At 37.9% G+C, this 24,624-nt stretch overlaps 1 protein-coding gene across 1 annotated transcript; it reads right to left on the reverse strand.

The window, feature by feature from the left end:
* Positions 1 to 7: 7 nt before the first annotated feature.
* On the reverse strand, positions 8 to 24,224 carry LOC135466451 (fatty acyl-CoA reductase 1-like). Its single transcript, XM_064743924.1, has 13 exons — positions 24,103 to 24,224; positions 17,239 to 17,457; positions 15,194 to 15,369; positions 12,915 to 12,987; positions 12,121 to 12,227; positions 11,329 to 11,506; positions 10,393 to 10,437; positions 9,634 to 9,820; positions 8,838 to 8,919; positions 8,163 to 8,252; positions 6,985 to 7,114; positions 4,683 to 4,810; positions 8 to 4,265 (listed from the first exon to the last, which is right to left on the reverse strand). The coding sequence occupies exons 2-13, from the start codon at positions 17,434 to 17,436 to the stop codon at positions 4,100 to 4,102; spliced, it is 1,560 nt and encodes a 519-aa protein (XP_064599994.1). The 5' UTR covers positions 17,437 to 17,457; positions 24,103 to 24,224; the 3' UTR covers positions 8 to 4,099.
* Between the last annotated feature and the right edge of the window lie 400 nt (positions 24,225 to 24,624).

Raw genomic sequence — 24,624 nt, forward strand, 5'->3', positions numbered from 1 at the left:
TGTTTTGCCAGAGGTTGGTGGTTTACCCCACCCATCAAGCTGGATGCGAAGTTTTAATAGATTTTCTAGAGTCTGACCTTTTCATAAATGTGGGGCATGGCTGAGAGGTTAAAGACACGTGAACATCTCAACGTTTGTTGAAAATCACTTGTCTACATGAATACAGTGTGCAGTGGTAAGTGTTTTACCGTGGGCAACATGGCTTCCCCCACTGCTAACTGAGAGATTATCATGCATAGTGTTAATAACTTCTGACATGATTGTTACTTCAACTTGTAAAAATCACAAGCAAAAACATTTCAGCCCAGTTCACTTTATTTTAGACAACTATCGGTTAGTATGCACACTGTAAATAAACCGGATTTAGAAGGCATAGGCCACTTAGACATTTATAACAGCATAAAAAGGGAAAAATTTCAACATACATGTACCTGTTTACATGAAGGTTGATGAACAAATGTCTTGACCCAGCCCAGATATAATCTCTGACCTTAAACACATCAAACTACAATACATATAACCATGCACAACATATACATGCACAAATGTTAGACACACGCAAAGTTAATAACAAAATGGTCTTTACCAAGACAAAGTTCTCACATTACCTACCCATATATCTTTTACAGTGCAATAAAAAATGGATTCACAAATTTTTGCTAAAATGGGCCTTATTATCAAATCGTAAATGAATCCCACCAGTTCTCTGAACAATGGAAGTTACTGGCGAAATTCTTTTTTGAGAAGAGCACATGTAGTCCTGTGAGAATCAGACTATCCAGCAAAGGAGCAAAAAACAACACATTGCTTTTGTCCAGATGTTAGACAGTCTTCATTCCTCACCATTGGTCCTCTGGTTATTCATACTACAAGGTACAAGATTATCATTTAAATCCTCCACCTGACCCTGGGCTGTGTACGGACAACCATCTGTATTTTCAGCTTGTGGGAGACTTTTCTGAAGTTCTAGACTATATATTCCCTCAATCATCTATTTAATATTGCATGATTCCACACAGTCACTTTTGACATCAAAATCTAATTCATTTTAAACACCCAATTATTTAGCGTGATGTTAAAAGAAATCTACCAGAAACTGAATATCTGAAGCAATAAATTTTGCAGTACATGTGCTGTATTCCAAGATCAAAAATGATTGTGTGGAATCTACCCCAGACCTTTACAATCACCACATGTACATCATAAGAACAGGCAAAAGAAGTGGAGAAAAGAAAGAGTAAGGAAAACTTTTTGAAAAGGGCTTACTCAGATCCGATATACAGTTTTCTTTGAACATGTAATTGTCCTCATCACTTGTACTATATGCCTATTCAGTATACCTATCCTTTCTGTCCAGTAATCACACCCAGCTGACACAAGCAGGCTGATAAGCCCATTTAATACATGGTTAATATTCTTAATACAGTTACAAAAAGTTAGCAAATGGCAGCATGATTACTACTTCAAAATTGGCTACTTACTCTTGTATCTTACAATAGACAAGTATGCCTCTTACAGCCAATACAGAAGGTACACCCATAAAGTAGCCTCCACACAAGTTATTTACATCTGTACAGGAAGTTACATGTAGCGCTTATACTAAGCCTATAAGAATGGAAACATGAACCATTTATAACATGAAGACTTCAAATATACAAGAGCAATTTGTTCAGTAGCGACACAACACGGTACACAATATACACTTCTGACAATGTCCTCTTGGGAATACATCAAGAGCATTGAAGATATGAATGGAAACAGTTGCAAGTATATGTATTTACCATTTTAAACATGTACAAAATATAAACTGTGTTTAGCACTGAACAACAACATAAGCTACCTGTTCTTCCTTTGCAAAATCCATTCCACAGAAATCATTTACAGCTCAGTATTTCATATAGGGGTAATAAAGAAAAGGAAAAACTGACAATAAACGCAATCAAACAATGACCTTAAAGAAAAATTCTGATGAGAAGAAAATACTATTTGAATAGGGACGTGATCTACCAATGATCATATATAAAATAAACTAAGCACTGTTCATTAAGTACTGATGACAAATAGCCATAGTTTAGCCTTCTTATGTGGATTGACAAAACGACAGCTCTGTAAATACGATCATTATCAATGTTCAGTACTTAAGCTGATCCTACAACAAATAATAAAATATTTTTCATTTTTAGGACATATTTGCAGTCTTGTAATGATGATGCCTGTCTCTGTGATATTTCTGCAAGTGATGCGAGATGGGAATACCAAAATTATATAAACATGCTTAGCTTAAAAACTCTAAGGCTAAGAGTTGAAGTCAGCCTTAACAGCTAGTGACAGCGCTGAAAATTTGTACGGTCAAGTATACCATAACCTTAACATGGATAAGAAACAGCATCTCAAACATCAACCAAGTGCCTTAACATGTCGCCTCTCACCACAATAAATGAAGAGCACCATGAATAACGATTTCCAATATGAAAATGTTACAATTAGACCAAGCCATTTTTGTTGCCTACATTAAATATATGTACAAAATGTTTTCTTGATACAAATAATGTAAATTACTTTCACAAACTCTCATACAAGTATTTACACAAGTGTTTCATACATTTACATATAATGTATAAATTAATAGATTTAAATTTCACATTATCATTGTATAATAAAACAATTTTCCATTATTGAAAACCTTTCAGTAATTTATTCATGACTATAATAGTAACACCGGGAAGCCAATTTATGTTTTACTAGTTGTGTCACTACATATGACCAAAAGCTATTCAACAACAGGACACATACAGACAATACTGACCAAATTCTGATAGAACTAGGTCTTATCTTCAATCCTGGGACCCTCAGACAGCCTACAGCCCTTTAGGTAGGGTCTGTGAGTAATTTTATTCTCAGCAGCTGGGAGACACTGGAACAATGGACAACTACATGAAGGACTCTCTTACTTTCAATAGGAGACCTGTAGGACTTAACAAGAGATAACTAGGACTTAATTATTCTTGAAACACTTATCAACGAGGATTGATTTATCCTTAAAACAAGATCAACTGGGACTGATTTATCCTTACAAGGGGCACAAGGATGTCTTATCCTTAAAAAGGTGACAACTTGGATAGTCTTATCCTTTCAAAGGGGATAATTTAGGACTGTTTTATCCTTGTAAAGGAATCCACTCGGACTGTCTTATCCTTATAAAGGAGTCAACTAGGACTGTCTTATTCTTAAAACGGGATCAACTAGGACTGTTTTATCCATGACAACAAAACAAACTAGGTCATGGTGACCTGACATCAGTATCATAAACAAGTACGAGATCCACCAACACTGAGGTATATTGCGTACTTCACTTTGATTTTCTTCTTTTATCTTTTTTTAAAATGTATTTACAAGTAAATTATAACTTTAAAAAACAGACTTTCAACACAAATAAAACTACATAATTTACTTCTCATAATAAAACCACAGACTGGTTCATGGAGTGACAGAACCATAAATGTCAATTATTCTGAAGACAAGTGCAGTGTGCGCTACAACATTTACAGATTCTCCCAAGAACCACTTCCTGAACGCATTTCAAAAAGGCTTTTTTAATTTTAATAAAACTAATATGCTTATGTTAAACATTTTATTTATCAAAAGGTGTCCTCTAAAACCCAAATAAACAAATAACAATTTTAGTAAATTTCTACCAGTTAATACATATAACCAAGTTCCCATGGATGCTGTTACCAATGTAGATAATACATGACTGGTGTAATTCATAAAAAGCTGAAAAGAGATACTAACAAATAGCACTCATTTGCATAAAATTATTCAACTTTCATGAAAATATGATGCACCACTGAACAGGCATGTCCAATAAAAAAAAAAAAGCTGTCAGCCATCAAATGTGAAAATATGTTCTTACATGAGACTATATTTACTTTCATAATGTAATGCTGACAAAAAGACGGCAACAAAAGCTTGCTCTGATCACCAATGATAAAATTGAATGATGGTTAACAAACTGGCAAGGGAGGTAATCATGTTACAAGATCCCTCAGCCAATGGCAGTGATTGGATGATGGACACTTCCTTCCGCTCTTGGTACAGGTTACTCCTTTCGGATTGTGCTTGTCACTCGAAAGTAACGGACAAATTTGAACACAAGCCCCATGATGAGATACCAAAGATTTCGGCCAATATCTGATCGGGCAATTAGTATTCTCCAGAGAGCAACAACGAGCACTGTGTTGAATGCGTAACGAATGTTCCGCAGTCTGAAACAAAAAATAAGAATAAAAGGTTTATTACTTGACATAATCTTGGATGTAAACTGAATAAGGTGTACTCTTTATGAGGAATTCAGCCTGCCTGTTTCATGAATACCTTGTATCTTAGGCGTTAATCTACCTATGCTCCAGTGCCTGATATTTGGCCACATTTTCAATGACCCATTTCTCAATTTGCAGCCACAAATATCCAAATTAAGATATCAGATATGCAATCCCGCATTTTTACTGAACGGCTGAGGTTAGGTATAATATGTGACATTTATGTCACGCATGAATAAAAAAACCGAAGACACATAAAAAAAGTGTGGAGCACTTTCTGATTTTTGTTTTTTCTCCAAGAGACAAGGTAAGTTTATATGGAGGGGGAGAGAGAGAAAAAGAGAATGGTACGGTTTCACTCACTTCCTCATATGTGCTCGCGCAGCAGGTAGTCCTGCCATATCCTCATTCAGGATGTATTGTTTCGTGCCAAGACAATAGTTCTCTATGTACGTCGGCCAGTGAAGGGCTCGTGGATCAAAGTAAAATGTCTAAAATGACAAAAATACATACATATTAAACATTCTGCATTTGGCATGCAACACTATGTGTTAATGTCTAAATATATATATATATATATGTATTTAACACTAATTCTACACCTAACAGTAACACTTCTAACTATTCTCAAAAAGTGCCACATGTATTATATATAGAAGACAGATATTCATGTGATAATTCTATGAGGTATGGTGGAGCCAAGATTCTGTGAGGTGGAGCTGTCTTACGTTGGGTTTGCAGTGTTTACATGAACCTAGGGTCATCATTTTGGTTATATTCAGTGATTCACTCTCAATGTTACGAGTACGCAACAACCATGGCAACCAGCTACATAAGCATTACATCATTACAATGCAAGTAACGTTAAGAGAGCTTTATTCAAGTTGGCCCATACCTGGTGCTCCTCAAAATTAACGGGTCAACAGATTAAAAAATGGCCAGGTCATTAATTCTGAAGTCTTAGGTCGGAATGGTAGGAATGGAGCTCCAATTTATGAGGCAGATGCTCTATAGCCTCTTGGCCATTGCAACAAGGTTACAATAGTTTGGCAAAAATGCTGTGCTTTATAAACACACCGGCACAACACACCAGCACCTTTTGCTCCAAGTTAAGGGTAGGAAGAAAGAAGATTTATTTCCCATATTTATATGCAAAAAAAAAAACAAAAAAAAAACACACATGCAAATAAAGTCACCACAAAAAAAAAGACACCACAAAATTCATAGATCGCGTTGTAAAGTCAAAATAATCTGACAGACCACTAGTGCAGGTCAGAAAAAAACTGTAACAACCATTCTGGTTTACCAAAGGGAGCAAATCCTGTAAGTCATTACCAGGGCTCAGAGTTTAGTTTTTCTCTCAGTCACACTGTGCGCCTAACTTTGCCCTTTTTTTTTCGAGGCAAACAGGTAACATTTTAAGGCCAAGAAAGCAAAAGGTGAAAAAAAATGAAATACAAAAAACATTTACAGTGTATCCCAGCTTCACAAAGCTTTAACTACCCATGGATCAAGTAGCTGATATAGGTACATAAAAACAACCAAGGTGATTGGATATCTAAAAGTTCATACAAGATAAACAATGTACTGGAGCAGGTGAAAATTAACATATATCACAATCACATGTAGCTTGAGTTTTTTTTCAAAAAGCAGTTGAAGTAAGTTGATGCATAGTCATTGTAGCACTCACAGTACAACACTTTTTCAATTTCCATGTTTGGTACCGGCCCGGATAGCACAGTTGGTAAAGCGTCCACTTCGGGACTGGTAGATCCAGGATCAATATTTGATCGAGTCACACCTAAGACTTTAAAAGAGGAAGTTGTAACTTCCTCGCTTGGATTTCAGCATGAAGGGGATAGTGCAACGACTGGTTGACCCATATCAGTATAATGGCTCGGGCGGGGTGGCTTACTTGCCTTCGGTAAGTCGTCTCAGTCAAGCAGCACTAGATAGAAGAGCGGTGGAAATCCGTCCTGCTACAAGGAGGCACATTATACATACATGCACCCCCCTAAGGATACCTGCGTCGTCATATGACTGAAAAATTGTTGAGTACGACACTAAACCCCAAGCACTCGGTCACTCGCTCACTCACTCACTCCATGTTTGGTGCCTTAACTACATGTAGTTCCAACTTCCTCTTTTAAAGTCTTCGTTGTAACCCAACCCAGGATTGAACTTGGATCCTAAGTAGACACCGGCCCTAACTGAATTATCAGGGCCTGTCAAGTAGCAGATTTTGACCTGATCAACGAACCAGACCACTGACAACTTTAAATGATCAATAGCATGCTCAAGCGAATGATGATATCCTAGTCGCACGTGAGTTTAACTTTGCACAAACGAAAATTTTAGTCTCATATGGGAGCAGTTAGTCATTAACTTCGAGCCCTGTGACACAACAGTGCCCACTACCTACTTTAATAACGATGCCATTCATTTCAATAAGATTACATTGGCATTGTTATTCAAGTAGGTAGAGAGCGCCACTTTTCCATCAGTTACAAGATTTGTTTCCCCTTGCAGAAGGCTGGTGAGCCCCATTATAATTGGTGTTAACTGATGTCGTCATTTTACCCAACAAGCGAACAAGTTTGAGTAGGAACACCTTGGATCAGCAGTGTTATTATCTGTGTGATTATCAATCAATTCCCTCTCTCACCTTTTTATCCTCGGCACTGAGCTGGTTGCGCAGCATGTCCAGGTTGTGGTAAGTCCACTCCCACGAATGAGTGGTGAAGTAATCCAACGTGCCAATTGTCTTATGCAGTTTGTTATACGTCTTGACCATTCTGAGTGGCAAGAGAAAACAAAAACAGTTGAATGGGTGATCCCAAATAGCACACCATGTGTTCAAAATTATGTAATGTCTTGTACATGACATATTATTTATTGGTATCAACAGAAATATTACATAGAGAAAGAAGCTTTCATGAAACTATAAGTTCACAATACACGTTCCCACCTGGTGTGAGCTGTTGGAATAATAGCTGTCCACAAAACACTCCAAAACAGAACAAACTCTCAAACTTGTACCAAGCTTCAAAAAAAAAATACAATGAATCGGACTGACAGACACGAGTTAACTGCCGAGGCCTCTTCTGTAGTGGAAGGGGTATAATAGTAACTGTCCCTACATCAACCATGATTTTCGCCTGCTACTGAGTTATCAGGTGGGTTAAAATGTTGACATGCACTTGTCAGAGCTGCACGCCATGCCCACAAGGGTACATGAGATTTAAACCCTGTGCAGCTGAATTACTGTGCAGGCTGACATCATTTTTCTCTGTGACACTAAATTTACAACCTGTACAGCTAAATTACTGTGCAGGCTGACATCATTTTTCTCTGTGACACTAAATTTACATCCTGCGCAGCTAAATTACTGTGCAGGCTGACATCATTTTTCTCTGTGACAATAAATTTACAACCTGTGCAGCTGAATTACTGTGCAGGCTGACATCATTTTTCTCTGTGACACTAAATTTACAACCTGTACAGCTAAATTACTGTGCAGGCTGACATCATTTTTCTCTGTGACACTAAATTTACATCCTGCGCAGCTAAATTACTGTGCAGCCTGACATCATTTTTCTCTGTGACACTAAATTTACATCCTGCGCAGCTAAATTACTGTGCAGCCTGACATCATTTTTCTTTGTGACGCTGCATTCCATGGCGCATCGCCAGCGGCTCAGGGTTAAAATTTCACGCCCAGGGTTTAAATCCCCATATTACCTTGTCAACATACGGATAACTTATAATAAAGTAAAGTATACCTAGAATACGGAAAGGTAATAGGTAAATAATAAGATGTATAAAGTGTATATGAAATCTAACCTTGGCTTTTTGCCGAGCACGCTGTAGGCAAGGTCAAACATATATGCTGGTATCAAATGACTAACGAAGATCCAGTAATCATGAAGCAAGCTTGAAAAGAAAGCATAAAATTAATTTATTTATTTATTTTACAAATTACACATAATAAACTTTGACAGCAACACAACAAATGCTGATTGCAATGGAAACAGCAAATTAATAATATGAAGATGTAATCATAACATCTTTGTGCATGTCACACCATCTTTACACTATATGTGGGAGAGGTGTCAATAAAAACAATTTGGTTTATCTGACCACTGTTTAGTTTCACTATCAAGAATTAATGAATGAAGTAAACCAGAGTACCCAGAACAAACAACAGTCCTTTGGCCAAGTTCCTAACATACTTTCCAAAGTCATATACAAATTACATACAGTATTTGTGAATGAATGATCGATTCATTTGGTGTTTTACGCGGTACTCAAGAATACTTTATTTATACGACAGAGGCCAGCATTAAGGTGGGAGGAAACCGGGTATTAGTGAAGGACTCTTGGTCTTCAACATGCCTTAGACTTCTCAAATGACACATCAAGCAAGGAAGTACTAAGATTGGCTATCTCACAGTTTCCACAGACCCTATTCAAGTTACAGAACCTGTCCTATGTCTCACAGAACTTTGCTGTGCACACCTGTTATTCGTAAGGAACAAGTTGGGTCGTCTGAAGGCACAGTCCAGGGGAATCCTCTTGAAGGAATTTCTGACGATTGGTTCTGTGAAAGACAAAAGCAAAGAATTCAACATATATGTGTGCATAATTCCAAAAAGGTCAGTTATCCAATATAACATGGAACAATGGAAATACAATACAGACACAAGCTAACAGTTACCAGTAAAATATTTTCATATCTAACTTTTTATGTGTGCAGTTATTATAAATAAAAGCATGTTTATATCTTAATGTCAAACTGACTGCTATTTTTGTTTTTATGAGGTTTTGATTAAGAGTTTTTATGACCTATTTTTTGCCACACACTTATCCAACCTACATAGCTGAGCTACTGAGAGGTTTAGAGTCTGAAACCTCAATGGTTAGAGCCTTTAGGGGAATATCAATGCTGGCACAAAGACATAAATGTTGCAAGTATTTGCAAATATATACTGTAACATGGCCGGCCAATGCGGTCCATGCAAATTTTGTAAACCACAGGTTTATCAACTACTGGAAACAAGCTGTAAACTACTGGAGACAAGCTGTAACTAGTCCTAGAGACAAGCTGTAAACTACTGGAGACAAGCAATAACTAGTCCTAGAGACAAGCTGTAAACTACTGGAGACAAGCAATAACTAGTCCTAGAGACAAGCTGTAAACTACTGGAGACAAGCAGTAACCAGTCCTAGAGACAAGCTGTAAACTACGAGAAACAAACTGTAAACTACTGCAGACAAGCTGCCTCAGTCTCTCAAGTGTTTACAGTCTACTCACCCATTTCCCCCCAAGTGAAGGGGTTAACAGCCCCCGTGCAGGCGTGATAGATGAGGGTAGACTTGGGTTTGGTCACCCCGGTGTACCAGGCTACTGTTATCATCATGTTGATGGGGATGTCTACTGGTACGATGTCTGCCACAGCGCTGTTCTCTGCCTTCATAGTCCTTAACACACCCTTACCTGTCTATTGCAATACAAAAACAGCTACATCATCAACTAAACAAACATATCTAATAAAGTTACACAGAAAGCTCTTATATTTATAATGTATCACATGGGAAGGTGAGGATGATTGTGGGTTTCCCTGGGCTCTGTCCAGTTTCCTCCCACCATAATGCTGGCTGCAGATATGCTTCTTGAATATTATCAATAAATAAAATACTAACTACAAATAATAAAAAGTAATAAAAAAAATATGTATCAAGTATACATATTTGATATAATTTCTGCACTACATCTCTGACATGACCAGATACAGGTTATAGAATGGGGTGGAGGGGGTGGAGGGGATCTGAGGTGCCAGAGTAAACCACAGCCCTTCCCTCACGTACAAATCTCCTGACAAAGCCACAGCCAAAATATCAAGAGCTTGATTTAAAGTTCTGAATTCGTAAAGGTGCAGATCGGTTGCTATGAACACAATGACTTAGCTCATCAAACCAGCAAGAGCAATCAAGGTTTAATTCCTGGAGCAAAAATATCCGATACCTGAGTTAGCAAGAACATTACATACATGAAAATACAGATCATACTTACAGCTATGTAGATGCCACTAGCACCATTATAGTTGTCAATCCATCCCTGTAAAGGTAACATAAATCTGTCATCAACACATCCCAATCTATTACATACACTAGTTGTAAACATTAAAGGAGAAAGCCAAAAAGTGGATATCCTGGCATTAAAGAAAGACCAGAGGTTCTAACTTTCATCATAACCAGCAATAATGTTTGGAACTACTTTAGTTTTCTTTCCTTTTACATGTACTTTTTATAGTCCAGAGAACATTTCCATTCATTACAAGAATAGGTAAAACAGAAAAAAAGTGTGTTATTTATTCAGTAATTTTCACATTCCTAACATTCTAGCATTTCCATGCACCAGTCACATTCCTGAACATTTTTATTTATTTATTTGACTCGTGGTAAACAATGTAATCAAGAATATTTACCTTAAATAATGGGCAGAACCCATGATCACACAGGAAACCAGCTTGGACTAGAACTCGCATTGACCGCACTTGTGCAGGACTTGCGAGTCCTTATGATGCACTAACATACTGGCCACTCCGCCCAATAGGCGCTTCTGATTCATCACAACCTTATTTATGTTAGAGTTTCCAGACTTGCCCACACCATGGGTTATCCAACTTTTTCATTTCACTCATTTTTAGACACGTGACTTATTTATTTATTTGACTGATGTTAAATGTCATACTGTAAGATAACATTTTTGTTAATATATAAAGGTTGTCAGTTTTATGGAAATATACATCTTTTCAGAGGGAGACTACAACAATTCCTCTGGGTCAAAGACCGATTACAAACATCCCTTTAACACTGCTTGGTATTCATTCACATCCATCAGGTAGCTTAAATTCCACTCTGCATATTTCTTCATCCATAAACAGAGCAGAATTTTAGCATTTCACCTGGGCCTTGTGAATTAGTGGAAAAAAGAATCAAGACTTACTGCCACCGGTTCCTTCCAAGCCGCCCCCACGATGGAGGGTCGGACGATGGCAAGTGGTAGAGAAGCGCCCTCTGTGACCAGCAGGTGCTCTGCCAGCTGTTTGGTGTACGTGTAGGTGTTGGGTTTGTTACCCAGTAACTTAGGGGTGATAGAATTCAGCATGTCATCATCCATCCACCTGTGGGGGGAGGGCATATATGTACACAGTCCAATCATAAGCAACACCTACAGTTAACATCTTCTCAATATCAGGTATGAGCTTAAGAAATGCAATTTATTTGTATTAGATATCTTCACATTTCTTTATTCTTTTCAAACAATGGAGAGGATAGGGAAAGAAAAATTAAATGCACTGAAAATTTTGGTGTGTTTTGCCTATCTTTCCTGTTCTCATATACCTTGAACAATACAATAAAATCTGTTGGCACTACCTGCGTTGCACATGGTCAATGTTCAAACAGGTTATGTGAAATTTCCTGTTTCACTGTTTCTTTTATTTATTTGTTTATTTATTGAATTTATTTATTGTAGTTTTATGCTGTACTCAAGAATATTTCACTTATGTGATGGTGACCAGCATTATGGTGGGACAATAGTGAGCACAGCCCAAAGAAAACCCACAACCATCCACAGCTTTGCTGACAGATCTTCCCACTTTCCTGTTTCAATACAGCATTGAAGAGCCAGCCCCTGTCAACCTTCCTCAATTGTGAACAACACAAAGAGACAATGGATCATAAATTGCTTTCTACATCTGTTCTTCCTCTGAGCACTGGTATTTGGTCCACTTACTCAAGGGAATCCAGTAGTTTGTGTGGATGAACCGGGACTGGGTAGATCACTTCCTCTATAAACGGACGGTCACAGTTTGCATAGGCTGTCGAAACGTGTACGAATGCCTGCGAGAAAATATGACGGCCAGAAAAACATTATTCAGTGGTGAGGTGAATCTAAAAATTAGACGCATTTTAACATCAATGACAAAGATCTTGGTAACGTTGACATTCTGAGTTCAGATTAAAGTATTTGTTTGAAGTTTTTTGGGTAGATTACAATGCAAGGCAAGAGTAAGTATGTGTTGGACTTGTCTGAGCTTACATTTAGAAGTGCCATATACAGAGAAATGTATGAAATCAGACACTACACACAACTTCAAAGCAGAATGATCAGAGGAAGTTTACAACAACCTTCTTGGAGAGTTTTGGAGAATTACCTCCATATTCCGCATATTTTTTTTTACTCTTTCACTAATGTTATACACTGAAATTACATGCATAAGGCTTACGGAAGGTTTATTCATTTCTTCCTATTTGACAGTAGTTCCATGTCAAAGTGAAAATATTTTCACTCACACAATGGTTTGCTGGTGGAGAAATCCAGGGTGCCTTAAGAAAAGCACCATACAACCAACTCTGTGAATTAAGCCGCAGAAGAATCAGCGAAAGCTGAATTTAAGCTTGCAACTTCACCAGTCAGGGGTTGATCAGTTTTGGCGAGAACATTTAAGCTGAAGGCCTAAGGGAAACCAGGACAAGCAAACCAACTTACTGTTATTCAAGCAGAACAAGCAAAAAGCAGAATCTTACCTCCAAATGCTTCAATTGCTTACACAATTTTATCATCTTTTGTACACCAATGACATTCAGCTCTAGTGCCAACCTGTGGGAACAAATTATTATACATATTTTTTAGCTTACAAACAAGAATCCCCATCCAGTGGTTAATTTGATTTCCTTATTTAATTGATATTTACTCCTTGTGAAAAAGTAAAGAACATTTACAGTTTGGGGCGAGTTTCAGACAGGTGTCGCAATGCTATGTCAAGAGCATTTACCACACTGATGTATCTCTTCAATACGTCCAAATAACAACGGCTTTGTAAAATGGGACCTCCCCCCAACTGGGATAACACTGTTGAACAAGAATATACCCAAAATCGGCACAAACTTAGAATTGGAAGCAAGGCTACCAAAGCGCTCACCTGTATGAGACAATGAATGCAAAACTCATGCATAAAGGACTGCGATCGTGAATTTGAGAATTTACAGTGATTAATATTCTCACAGTGCATCAGTGATGGATCATCATCATTGTGCTTCACATGCCTGTAAAACTTCAGGTACATACATACTATACTTTTAAAGATACCACCCCTCACATTTTGTTTAACAGTGATTCTAATACACAATACACTAAGTCAAGAATTCAGAAATTTATGGTACGTAATATGTACACACCGAATCAACGATGGAATATCCCCCTCATGCTATTCTGCTCTATGTGTGCAATCCCTGAGCTCAATACATGCAGTACTTTTTTGAGAAACCATCAGTAACCCTTCGTTTAATACTCATTCTTGTACACAATACACTAAGTCAGGAATTCAGTAATTTACGGTACTTAATATGCACATATCCAATCATCAATGGAACATCCCCTTCGTGCTATTGTGCTCTACATGTGTGCAAACCTGCAGTTCAATACTTGCAGTTCTTCTTAAGATACCAGCCCTAACATTTTGTTTAACATTGCTTTCTATATTATTTGACACCGATGCCAACAGTCAGGGTACAGCATAAGCTAAGCCTGTATATACAGGTGAGCTAAAAAATGGAAGTATTCACTCTGATCTTGTATGTAACATATTAGGCCTCCTGTTTGCTTTTATCAATGATTTCATCTTAATTTCTGGTATGTTTTTTAATGACGGTGGGCTTGGATTTAATGTTGACTTTTAACAATATTTCCTTCACATCACAATCGTCGGATGCATTATTAGTGCTGCCTCACTAAACATCGATGCAAAACCCAGCAGACATGATACTTCACTGAGTCACAGAGTATCAGCACCTGCATTAGCAGTACTACTGCCTCACTATGAGCACCTGGGAGCCATTATACCAAGCAGACGTTACTTGTGCCTGGCATAACATTGATGACAACATCACCACAGTAAATATGTCTTAACTAACATTGCAACAGATTGATATACAGGCCCCTAAAGAGCAAGTACCGAAATTTCCCATGTAAAGTTCTGTCATTTCATCAGGCCCCTGTTTATACACAAGTTGGACTTATTTTACAATGTGCTTTGCTTTATGGTTGACTAGTTTATCTGTTCACAAGCACTAGAGTAGAGGAAATTTTCTTTTTTTTTTGTTTTGGTTTAATACTAAACATGGTTTAATAAAAATCAAGTCAGTTTTATGGTGGGGGAAACCAGAATGTTTGGAGAAAATTACCAGTCTGAAAGTTTAATAAAACAGCCAAATGTTTGTTTTCAGAAAGTTCAATTCTTCTTTTAATAGCATTTAGAAATTGAGTTGGATAAAAAAACGAAAATATGGTTAACAACTTCCATTTATCCAGTGAGCAATGTTTCGGTATAGGCTCTAATACCGTTATAGGAACTAAGTCCGTTATCAAGCATGGTAATAATGGTATGGTTGATAACGCCCTTGATTATGCTTGATAACTGTATTAGCACATATAGACCCAATCATCGCTCATTGAATAAATAGAAATTGTTATCAAGAAAGTGGGATGATAACATCGGGCCATGGTCTAAGAATAAAAGTCGACTTCTTGAAGTGGTGTCATAAAAAAAAAAAAAAAAGACTCCTTATGAACAAATCAGGTCTAGGACTCGTAAATGCATCAAACTAGTATGTGGTAAAGCTGCATTAACCAGCACACATATCCACAGCTCAGCAGTTCCAGTTTAAACTGGAGGTTCTATACTGGGACACATGTACTTCAGTGAATAGCTAGGGCAGCTGATATAAGTTAACTTGAGGCCGTGATCTACATTTCAAGCAAACTCTGATCACTGATTTCGTGCATGTCACACAAAGTGCTCCTTCACCTCAATGGCTCATCGAATTTGACAGTAGCTGCGCTGTGGAATACAACATCAACTTCTTCCTTCAACAGCTGTAAGTCTGCTTGGTCAATTCCGATCTCAGGCTCTTGGATGTCTCCACCAATGGCAATCAGTTTCTCATGGAAATTTGGCTGCTCTTTCCGTAACTTGTCAAAAACCTGTGAAAAAGATACAGCCAATCAAGCATCTTCCTCTAAAAGGACATCAAATCATCACAAGAAGTATACTAACATTTGTCAATGCAGTTCAGACAGCTCAGTGCTGAACAATAAATAGGTTTAAAGGAGAGAGAAAAAGGCATTTACAACGAATCAATAAACCATACCCTGCTTACTTTTATTAGACTGGTGTTTAATGCGGTTTTCAAGAATTTCCCCCCCAGTATATTCACAGTAAACAGTGGTCACATCTGTTCTGGGAGAAAATGTCATTTGAAAGTTGGAAACATACCTGACCATAACCTTAATTCTCTCTCTTGTGATTTCACATAATACTGAATGGTGTTAAGATTCATAAATTCTGAGGAAACAGTCAGAAATTACATGCACATGCTGTACTCAAGTTGAATCCAGGTTTAACTCATGGGAAATAGATGTACAGGTTACAACTCATAGCTCAACATTCTCAACAAAAAAGCCATTTTTAGAAACAAGAAATGATCAGAAAATACTTATTTTGATACCGAAACTGAATTTTTTTCCAGGTTACTCTCAGAATCAAAAAGGTGGATTGTATGGATAGAGTTTGAAGTCCATACACTAACTTACGACCGATCAGATATAAGCAGCAAGATTCTTTACATTAACACTTCTGCAAAAACATTTACAAACAGTATCAATACCTACATTAACTGACTGCAAAACACAACTGTACAAAAATGTTAATTACAAATTAAATCCTAATAAGGGAGTTTCAAGTTCACCTCTTTCAGCACTAAAGGTAGAAAAAGTCCTACTGTACCATGTGATATATCAAATATGTTAAGCAACTATTTTTGATTACACTTACAATTTTGTCATTACATTTATAATGACGTGCATATTTCATTAAAATGGTATTTACACATGTTACAGAGCGGTAAATGATGCAAAGTTTCACCCGTCAGTTACTGTTGTTTACTTTCACATGGGCTGAGTTTGTTGTAAGATGACAGAAGAGGGTGATTAGCCTCCCCGCCCATTTCATTACCCTTCATTAATGACTGGCTACAAATCAAAATGAAATGTATGTTTACTGATATACAAATATGCCCAGGTGCCACCTACTACATGTAAGATTGTTTTTTTGGCCAGGTATAATAGACATGTGGAGATTTTGAGACCTGTGGTTGTAAGTTGTCACTTTAAACGCAGTATGACATCATCTGCTGGTAGTTTGCAAGTAAGGATTCACCGCGTGCTAAGTTCTGTTATAGCTTTGTACATGAAGAGTTCTGCAAATTAACAGGTAATTGAAATGCCACCCCACATGTGTAAAGTTACTGGGTGGTCACACTCACGATCAATCTGCGGAAAGTTTTCTCTCAAATTCCCATTCATCTGGTAAACTAGTGATCATTAAACAATCAAAGTGCACTTTTTGTGAAGTAAATGTACTGAATTCATTATGATTAAAAATGCAGAAAACATGAACTGTTGGTGGTAGGAGCCTAGACTGACTTTCCTGTGAAGCATGAGTTTATTACATTCAAGAACTGTCCCCTAGCACAGTGCCCTAGCACCCCTGATGCTCTCCTGTGGCACCCAATCAGTAAGAACCACAATCAACCCTATTAATCTTTCCAAGTCTGAGGCCCAAATTTAAGGTCATTTACTGTAGATGAATGATGGAAAAAAACTGAAGGGTGGAGCACCTCAAAACTTGAGAACTTTAAGTTACTATCACCAAAAGTTGCCAGACAGATTTGACTCAAGATACACTCAAGTCAAAGTACACTAGGACTTTTTTTTTTTTACTTCTAGCGACAAAAGAGATGAAATTAGAAAATGCCCTACCGTTGGAGGTAGAGCATGTTTGTTAGCCCTTACCTTACACTGTACCAAATCCTGTACTCTGTTTTCTACATCCTGCCCTTTCTTAGGCCTCACCAGCAGATACATTTTCTTTATCCCTGTACAGCATCGCAGTAGCTTCTCTATGAGCACTTTACCCAAGAAACCTGTGGCACCTGTGATGAATATGGTCTTCCCATCATAAAACTTTTTGACAGGGGACAGCTCCTCCATTGTAACTGTGTGTACAGTGCTCTGCAATACAAGGCAGTAAATACAATGTAACTAAATACATAAACAGAACAGTCCTACAGAAATGATGTCTCTGGTGTTTACGAAACATGAAAATAACAAATACATGTAAACACCAAGACGATCACTTCTCCTGCAAGTTTCTGAGTTATGCTAATCACATGGATAACCTGATATGTGTTGAAATCCATCAACAGAAACTGAGGTTGATGCTTGTACTCTTGATACTGTAGCATATCGGGGCGGGAATGCACTGCAGAGGACAGCATATGCGACGCTGTTAGTTACAGTACAAACACATATTGTCACACAGCTGTTCTGTACCAATAGCTACACATACATTCTTCAAAATTACACGCATACGTAAATATGAAGCCACAATGGAAAGATGATTCAAAAAAGTATAAACAGAAGTATGAAAATCAATATGGAGAACAAAAATGGCTCGAGTAGCCAGCATACAGGTAAAATTTAACATTCAATCATGTGCTGGGATTACCTCACCAGACAAGACAAACTACTCAACTTGGCTCTATCAAATAACAAATCCTGTTGTATTTACACCAAAAACACTGATCTCGGTATATCAGGTTACACATGTATATTTACAGAAATCTGGCAGCCTGACAGCCACACCTGCAGTGTAAGTGTTTAAATACACACTGTAAAATGCCAGAGTATTATTAGAGACAGAGGAGCCGAGTGCAGCAGTTAATCTGTGCAGGCTGAATCATCTCCAAAATGGCCAGAACACAGCTGTCACCTACACGTACATGTATATATATATATATATGATAGGGCTAATCAACTGCTGGGTTCAATACTTATCGCAATGACCCCTCAGCTATCAGCTCAGTCCACAGGGACAGTAGGCTACCCCAAACACATTATAACACTTACATCATCACAGAGGTTAAAGTACTTAAGCTCAAGTAGCAAGCTCGTTCTTGAACTACTTCTAGTCTCTTATTATATCCTTTATTTTGTGGAATGGATCGGTATGGCTTGACATCACGTGGGCAATATTGGAACCATATCATGACAAGCTGTTCATTTAGAAAATAATATTTAGTTGATGGCATGAACTGCACATCAATGCCAAAATATGGAAAATGAGTTATTAATTTCATAGATCACATGCAGAATGTCATCATATTAGTGAAATATTCTTTAGTGCATTATAAAAATTGAAATAAATTGCATAATTATGTAGGACATTTCTTTTTTTCTTTGACTGCTGCATTGTGTTTGGGCTACACATATAAGGGCTACATGCCATGACTAGTGCGGATTTAAATGCAAGTTAAGGTCATTTAATGTTACTGAGTAAACCAGCCCTGTGTACTTCTATTTTATGTACATGGCATAAAATGGGACACAGTATTGTAACCCTTGTAGACTGTGGTACAACAGTCATCAAATATATACATGTATTTAGTTCATCAACCCTTAAAGCTGTACATGCCATAGCCACATGTAGGTCACTAGGACTTTTCCTGTATCAGAGAAGGTAACTGGACTGATTAATGAGGGAACTGGAGCGAGCTGATTCAGGGGAAATACACGCAGTTTCTAATTCATACATGTGCATCTAACCGAGGAATTCAGGAAATGTGGAAAACACCCAACTGTTGTACCTGTTGCTCTCACTAAAATACTATCACTGACTGCAAAAAGCATTTATAAACATATCCAATGGGTCCTTCACATACATCATACATATACAATATTTGTAATGGTAAATAATATCCTGAAAGTTTATTCCATAACAGTTTTAAAATTAAGTATGAATATTCTTAAAGTCAGTCACAGAATTTGAATAAGAAATTAAAACTTCATGCAGAAAGGTAGGTTTTCACACTAACTCCACATGGTATTTCCATAGCACTGACTTTTTACACAACTGTCACTACTGCCCAGTGAAAACTCAACTGAAAAGGCACTTGCACTTACGTACCTGTCACATGGATATTACGAAAGGCTACTACTACTACACAAACTACATGTATACAGGTGAACATCTAAAAAAAACAATTGAAGCTTCTCATCAAAGTTTAAGCAAGGTGACACTATAACTGTACTTAAGGAAATACTTTTAAATGCAATTACAAAAATAATGCTTTCTCGGAGCTTTTAAGTCTAAGAAATTCGCAAACTTTTGTTCAATTCACCTGTTATTTTTTTATACAGCTTGATTTGTTAGGGAGCCATAATGTTTTCCGGACCTAAACTGGGTCTAGATATGACACTGGTATAACGAGTCTCTATATACCTCAAGACAAATACATATAGATAAGTCTATACGATGATAAATTATTCAGAATAAATCTTCTTTAACTGAATATTATAGCTCTAACATTCCATAAACAACTTACTTCATCACAAGTACTAAAAACTTAACAGTCCTCAAAATTTGAAAAATCTGCTTAAACACAGAAGAGATTATGCAAAATCTTCTTTGTGCTGTTCAGCAAATTATACACGGGTTATGCAAACGAGTCATGCCAAAATTGGTTTCAATTTCCAAAACAAAATTGCACTCAATCAGATCTCAGAAACAGAATTTCATGTGAAGCACAATTTCCTGTGTCACAGATGTTGGTTGGCTGATACATTCTTCTTTAACAAAGTTTATCTGCCCACTTAACTGATGCAAAATTGACAACATCACTTTTTTGATCTTGTCTTTTTTCTATACCATTTTGCATGAAAGGGAAATTATTTGCCCATTTTTGAAGTTGCGAAAAATTGTTAAGTATATCATTAAACAACAGATAAATACATTGGTATTGCCATCTAAAAGGTATGAAGTATATTTCCATATGTCAACTTAGCGAAACTAGGTCTGCCCATGGAGCACACGAACTCATATACAAAGCTTTTTTTTCTTTTTTTTTTCTGCTTCTCACTTAAATAACGTTAGAAGAATTAAAGCAATCAACAATAAATATATCATAGTTTTGATGACCCCACTGGATTTTAGAAACCCTAAGACACATGTGAAAAACTGTCCCAAAATGACCTACATATTAGTTAAAGAGGTGGGCTCAATTTCCACCAGTGTAAAGGAAGAGGAAGTTAAAAACCTACCTACACATTAAAAAAAAAATTTTTTTTGGTGACATGATGGTCTCAGTGTCAGGTAAAATTCTAAACATAATTCCATCTAGGTGCACTAGGAGGCAGGTTGACTATCACAGCAAACCCAGAGAGCATGTAGGCTCAAAACGCTCTACACTCCCACAGCACTAGCACACAGACAAATTCAAGCCATGCAGCAAATAACTGAAAAGGTCTTGTTTGTATTATTATGTCTAGTTGATTATACATTTGATTAATTAGGGTATTTGTACACATAACGGGTAAGACATTTATAACTCAGTTTGACTGTTTTCATCAAGGAGACCATAACATGGACCTGAGCAGGGTGGAAGGTGAATTCCTGTCCCCAAGGCCTGTGCCCCGGGAGCATGGTCAAATATTGCCACAATTTGTTCAATTCAATTTTATGATTATAGCAATATTTGACGATCAGATAGTAGACAGCCACATCGTCATCTAATGAAGTGATTTCCAAACTCTACTAAAGTTTTCAGATGGGTTTAAAAAGAATTTTAAAAACTGACAAAATCACATCTCCACAAACTGCCCCAGTGACTTCTTACCCTTTCCAGATGAATGTATCATACGCTATCTCTGCTCTCTGCTTACAATGACTGTATCCCACATCTTGTAATCTAACAGATTTTAGAAGGAAGAGAGTGCCAGAGGCTTATTTGAGCCATGTCTGTTCCCCCAGAATATGGAATGCACTGGTTCACTGATTGACAAAGGAGACATGTCTTTGTACAGCAAGAAACACAATCTGCAGCTTCTAAGACAACCAGTAGGCCTTCTGCTACCTAGAAATAGTACCTGTGAATTATCCTCTTATTCTCCTTTGAATTGTGCCTTCAACAGTTCATGTTTCAAACACGTTTCCTTTGTCGATCCCTGAGCCAATCTGCACATTGGGCACAAATGAATTTGGTGGGAAAGGACATCGCACAACCGCTTTTTGGGCATTGAACTCCTCCACAAAACAATGTTATTTCCACTGCCACTGTCTGTAAGTACCATTTCAATGGCCGGCCTAAAGACCACAATGATAGGCATAAAGACTGGATTTGAGAGCTGAGGGCATAAGTGACCATAACACGGAAAAAGCTGCCCCGGACATTTATCAATTAACACAACAGAATCAAAAAGAGCACATTTCAAGCAATCCCAAAATATATGTCATATGACAGGTTGTTTGTTTTCAGGTCTGTGTCTTGGACCACACTGCTGAATATCATGAACATTGATTGTGATGTTGTTTGAGACCCATGACCAAAATCTGGCAGGGTAAATAGGGGACATAACCCCTTAAAAATGGCGTCTCAGGTAACTGCTCAGTGTCATGTTTTTTCTTTCCTTTGGCCCAAAAAATGGATCCAAAATTAAACTAAATCGTGACACACTGTATATTTCTGGATAGTTTGTGCTCTTTCTGAATTTGCTGCTGTGACAGATGTTCTGTTTCATAGTAGCTTATCTGAAGCTGACCCCTGTCAAATCCAGTCTTTATACCCGTTCAGTCTAGCCTTAAGGCTGGCCTCAACTTGTATCTGGTATCCAACCCAGAAGGGCATAAAAAAAGAATCAAAACTTCACTGTGTACATGGCTAAGACAGTGCATCTGCTATGTTTGACATCTTGCGCAGGCTCTGTGGATGTTATCACAGTAATACTTGTAGACAGCCTGCCACGCCTTCAGCTTTTTTCGCAAAGACCTCCATATGGGGTAATGCCAGAAGTACATAAATTTTAAGTATTACAGAGCGATTATACAAAAAATTTCAATCTTGGTGCATGAATGACATGATGTTTATACATGTACATGTTTGAAAGGCTAAGCATATCATTAACTGACATACATCGGACGTAGAAATGGACAGCGATTACAGAAAACCACATCATGTAACAAACAACAACAGTATGTTGGGGACAGCACACTGAAAACAGAGTGAGTGAGAGAGTGACTGCTTGGGGTTCAAGGCCATACAAAACAATTTTTTAGTCATATGACAACGAAAGAGTCATTAGGGTGCATGTACATGCAATGTGCCTACTTGTTGCAGGACAGATTTCAACCACTCTTTTATCTAGTGCTGCTTCACTGGGACGACTTAGCGAAGGCAAGTAAGTGGCCCCGCCTAAGCCATTATACTGATACAGGTCAACCAGTCATTGCACTATCCTCTTCATGCTGAACACCAAGCGAGAAAATTACAACTTCCTCTTTTAAAGTCTTAGGTGTGACTCAACCCAGCTGAAAACCGAGGAGTGCAGGGTAAGTCAATGCTTGCATATGAGGCTATGTTTCAAGTCTTGTCCTACATAAGCACTGTCTCCTAGAGCTATGGCTGTATAAGGATGGTTTATGTATACTGAAACACAGCGACTGCTGGCCACCCTTAGCCCGAGAGTTATGCAGACCCGATTCCGATATAATGTTCACAAAGAGCTACTCTCGTTCAATTCTGATGCATGCGCATTAGGTTCTTCCTGAATACACACATAGCACTGCAATTCTGAAAGCTGAAATATTTATGCACACTTTGCAACAATCGCTACTTGCCTTTACATCACCATTCTCCTGTAAATCTTAGTCGAAAATAGGCTGATATTTAGCAGGTCGCTGCACGCTGCCATGTTTTAAAATTCTGGGTCAGCGAGGCACAAATGCACAGCAGCAGTAGGCCTTTTTGTGTAATTTAGAATGGAACGGTTGCTGAGACAACATCCCTTTCCATTTTTTTTTTTTTTACTGCAAACTTAATTTGGCATTTCCCACAAATTGTGGGGTGCGTGATTCTGCTCCATAGCCTTCAGACATTGCAAATTCGTGACTCCGCAGTAACATCTCTTTCTGTCTGTCAGAACTGATGGCCAGCTGATCAAAACATAGAGACATGTGAAAGGTCAATCACGCATGCACGTCAAGCAACAACCGGATTTATTAGGTCACAATGTTGACACAGCATGTGAGTGTAAGTTACAGCTGTGAATTATCTTGGATTTTCCAGCGTTGAAGGCTATACAATGTGGCAAAAATTGGCTGAGGAACAGAGAATGTCTTACTGAACATAATTTATTGGAGTTTTACCTGGTAAATGCATGTACTGGTTCATTTGCACAGATTTTTTTGGCACAGTGTTTCTACGCAATAAGCTGTTTTTAAATACCACTATTTTAACCTGGAAGACTCCTCGGCTGTGATCTACGCCTAACCCCTTATTAAAAGATCCCAGCCGAGATCCTTGGCAATGGCTGTTCTAGGCGTGTCAAGTTTATATGTGGCATGGAAAGCGTCCGATTGTGTTCGGTCTTTTGCTTTGGACCTATGTTTATCCTGCAGGGTCCGAGGGGGCAGAAGCTATGCCCTGGCCTCACAAGACACTCACTCAGTCACAGATGAACAGTCAGCGTGTTGCAATAATGTTGTTGTTGCTCAAGTGTTTCAACGTGGCCCAGTTTTTCAGCGCAGATACTTAACACCAAAAGGAATCACATACGGTATAGACAAACAGACAACAAATTTGAGAGCAATATAGAAAGGCGTACCTATTGCAAGGCCGATTTGGTCAACAAGATATATCTTGGTTCCACTCCTTTGGCGCCGATAAAAGCCGAAACAGAAAATATATGCACAATCTTCAGATAGTTTCTGAGGTCAAAGTTCATCAAACCAGTACCAGTGGTGCCTGGAAATTGGATTGGCTGACACCAACGGTACTTATCAGTTAAATTCATCACTGGGATCGTCATGAGAAGATAAGTGTCGCAAGCTAAGACTGGTCGTCGCTTACATCAACCAGAATGTCACACAAGCGCGGCGCTGGCGTGAACCAGATAGTCGTTATACTCTTGTCTTCCTTCTCCCCAAATAAACAAGCCCATTAAAGTCTCGAGACTACGGAGCCGTAAAAGTGGCATGCTGAAAACAAAAAAATTTTGACGATAAAGAAATGAAGAAAAATCTTGGGGAAGAGAAAATCTTTTTTTGTTAACCCCCCACTTATTTGGTCAATCACAGGTCCAATAGCCAATACGATTGGCATGATCGCAAATGCACATATTCTCATC

This window comes from Liolophura sinensis, chromosome 6, assembly GCF_032854445.1.
Source record: "Liolophura sinensis isolate JHLJ2023 chromosome 6, CUHK_Ljap_v2, whole genome shotgun sequence".
Taxonomy (NCBI): domain Eukaryota; kingdom Metazoa; phylum Mollusca; class Polyplacophora; order Chitonida; family Chitonidae; genus Liolophura; species Liolophura sinensis.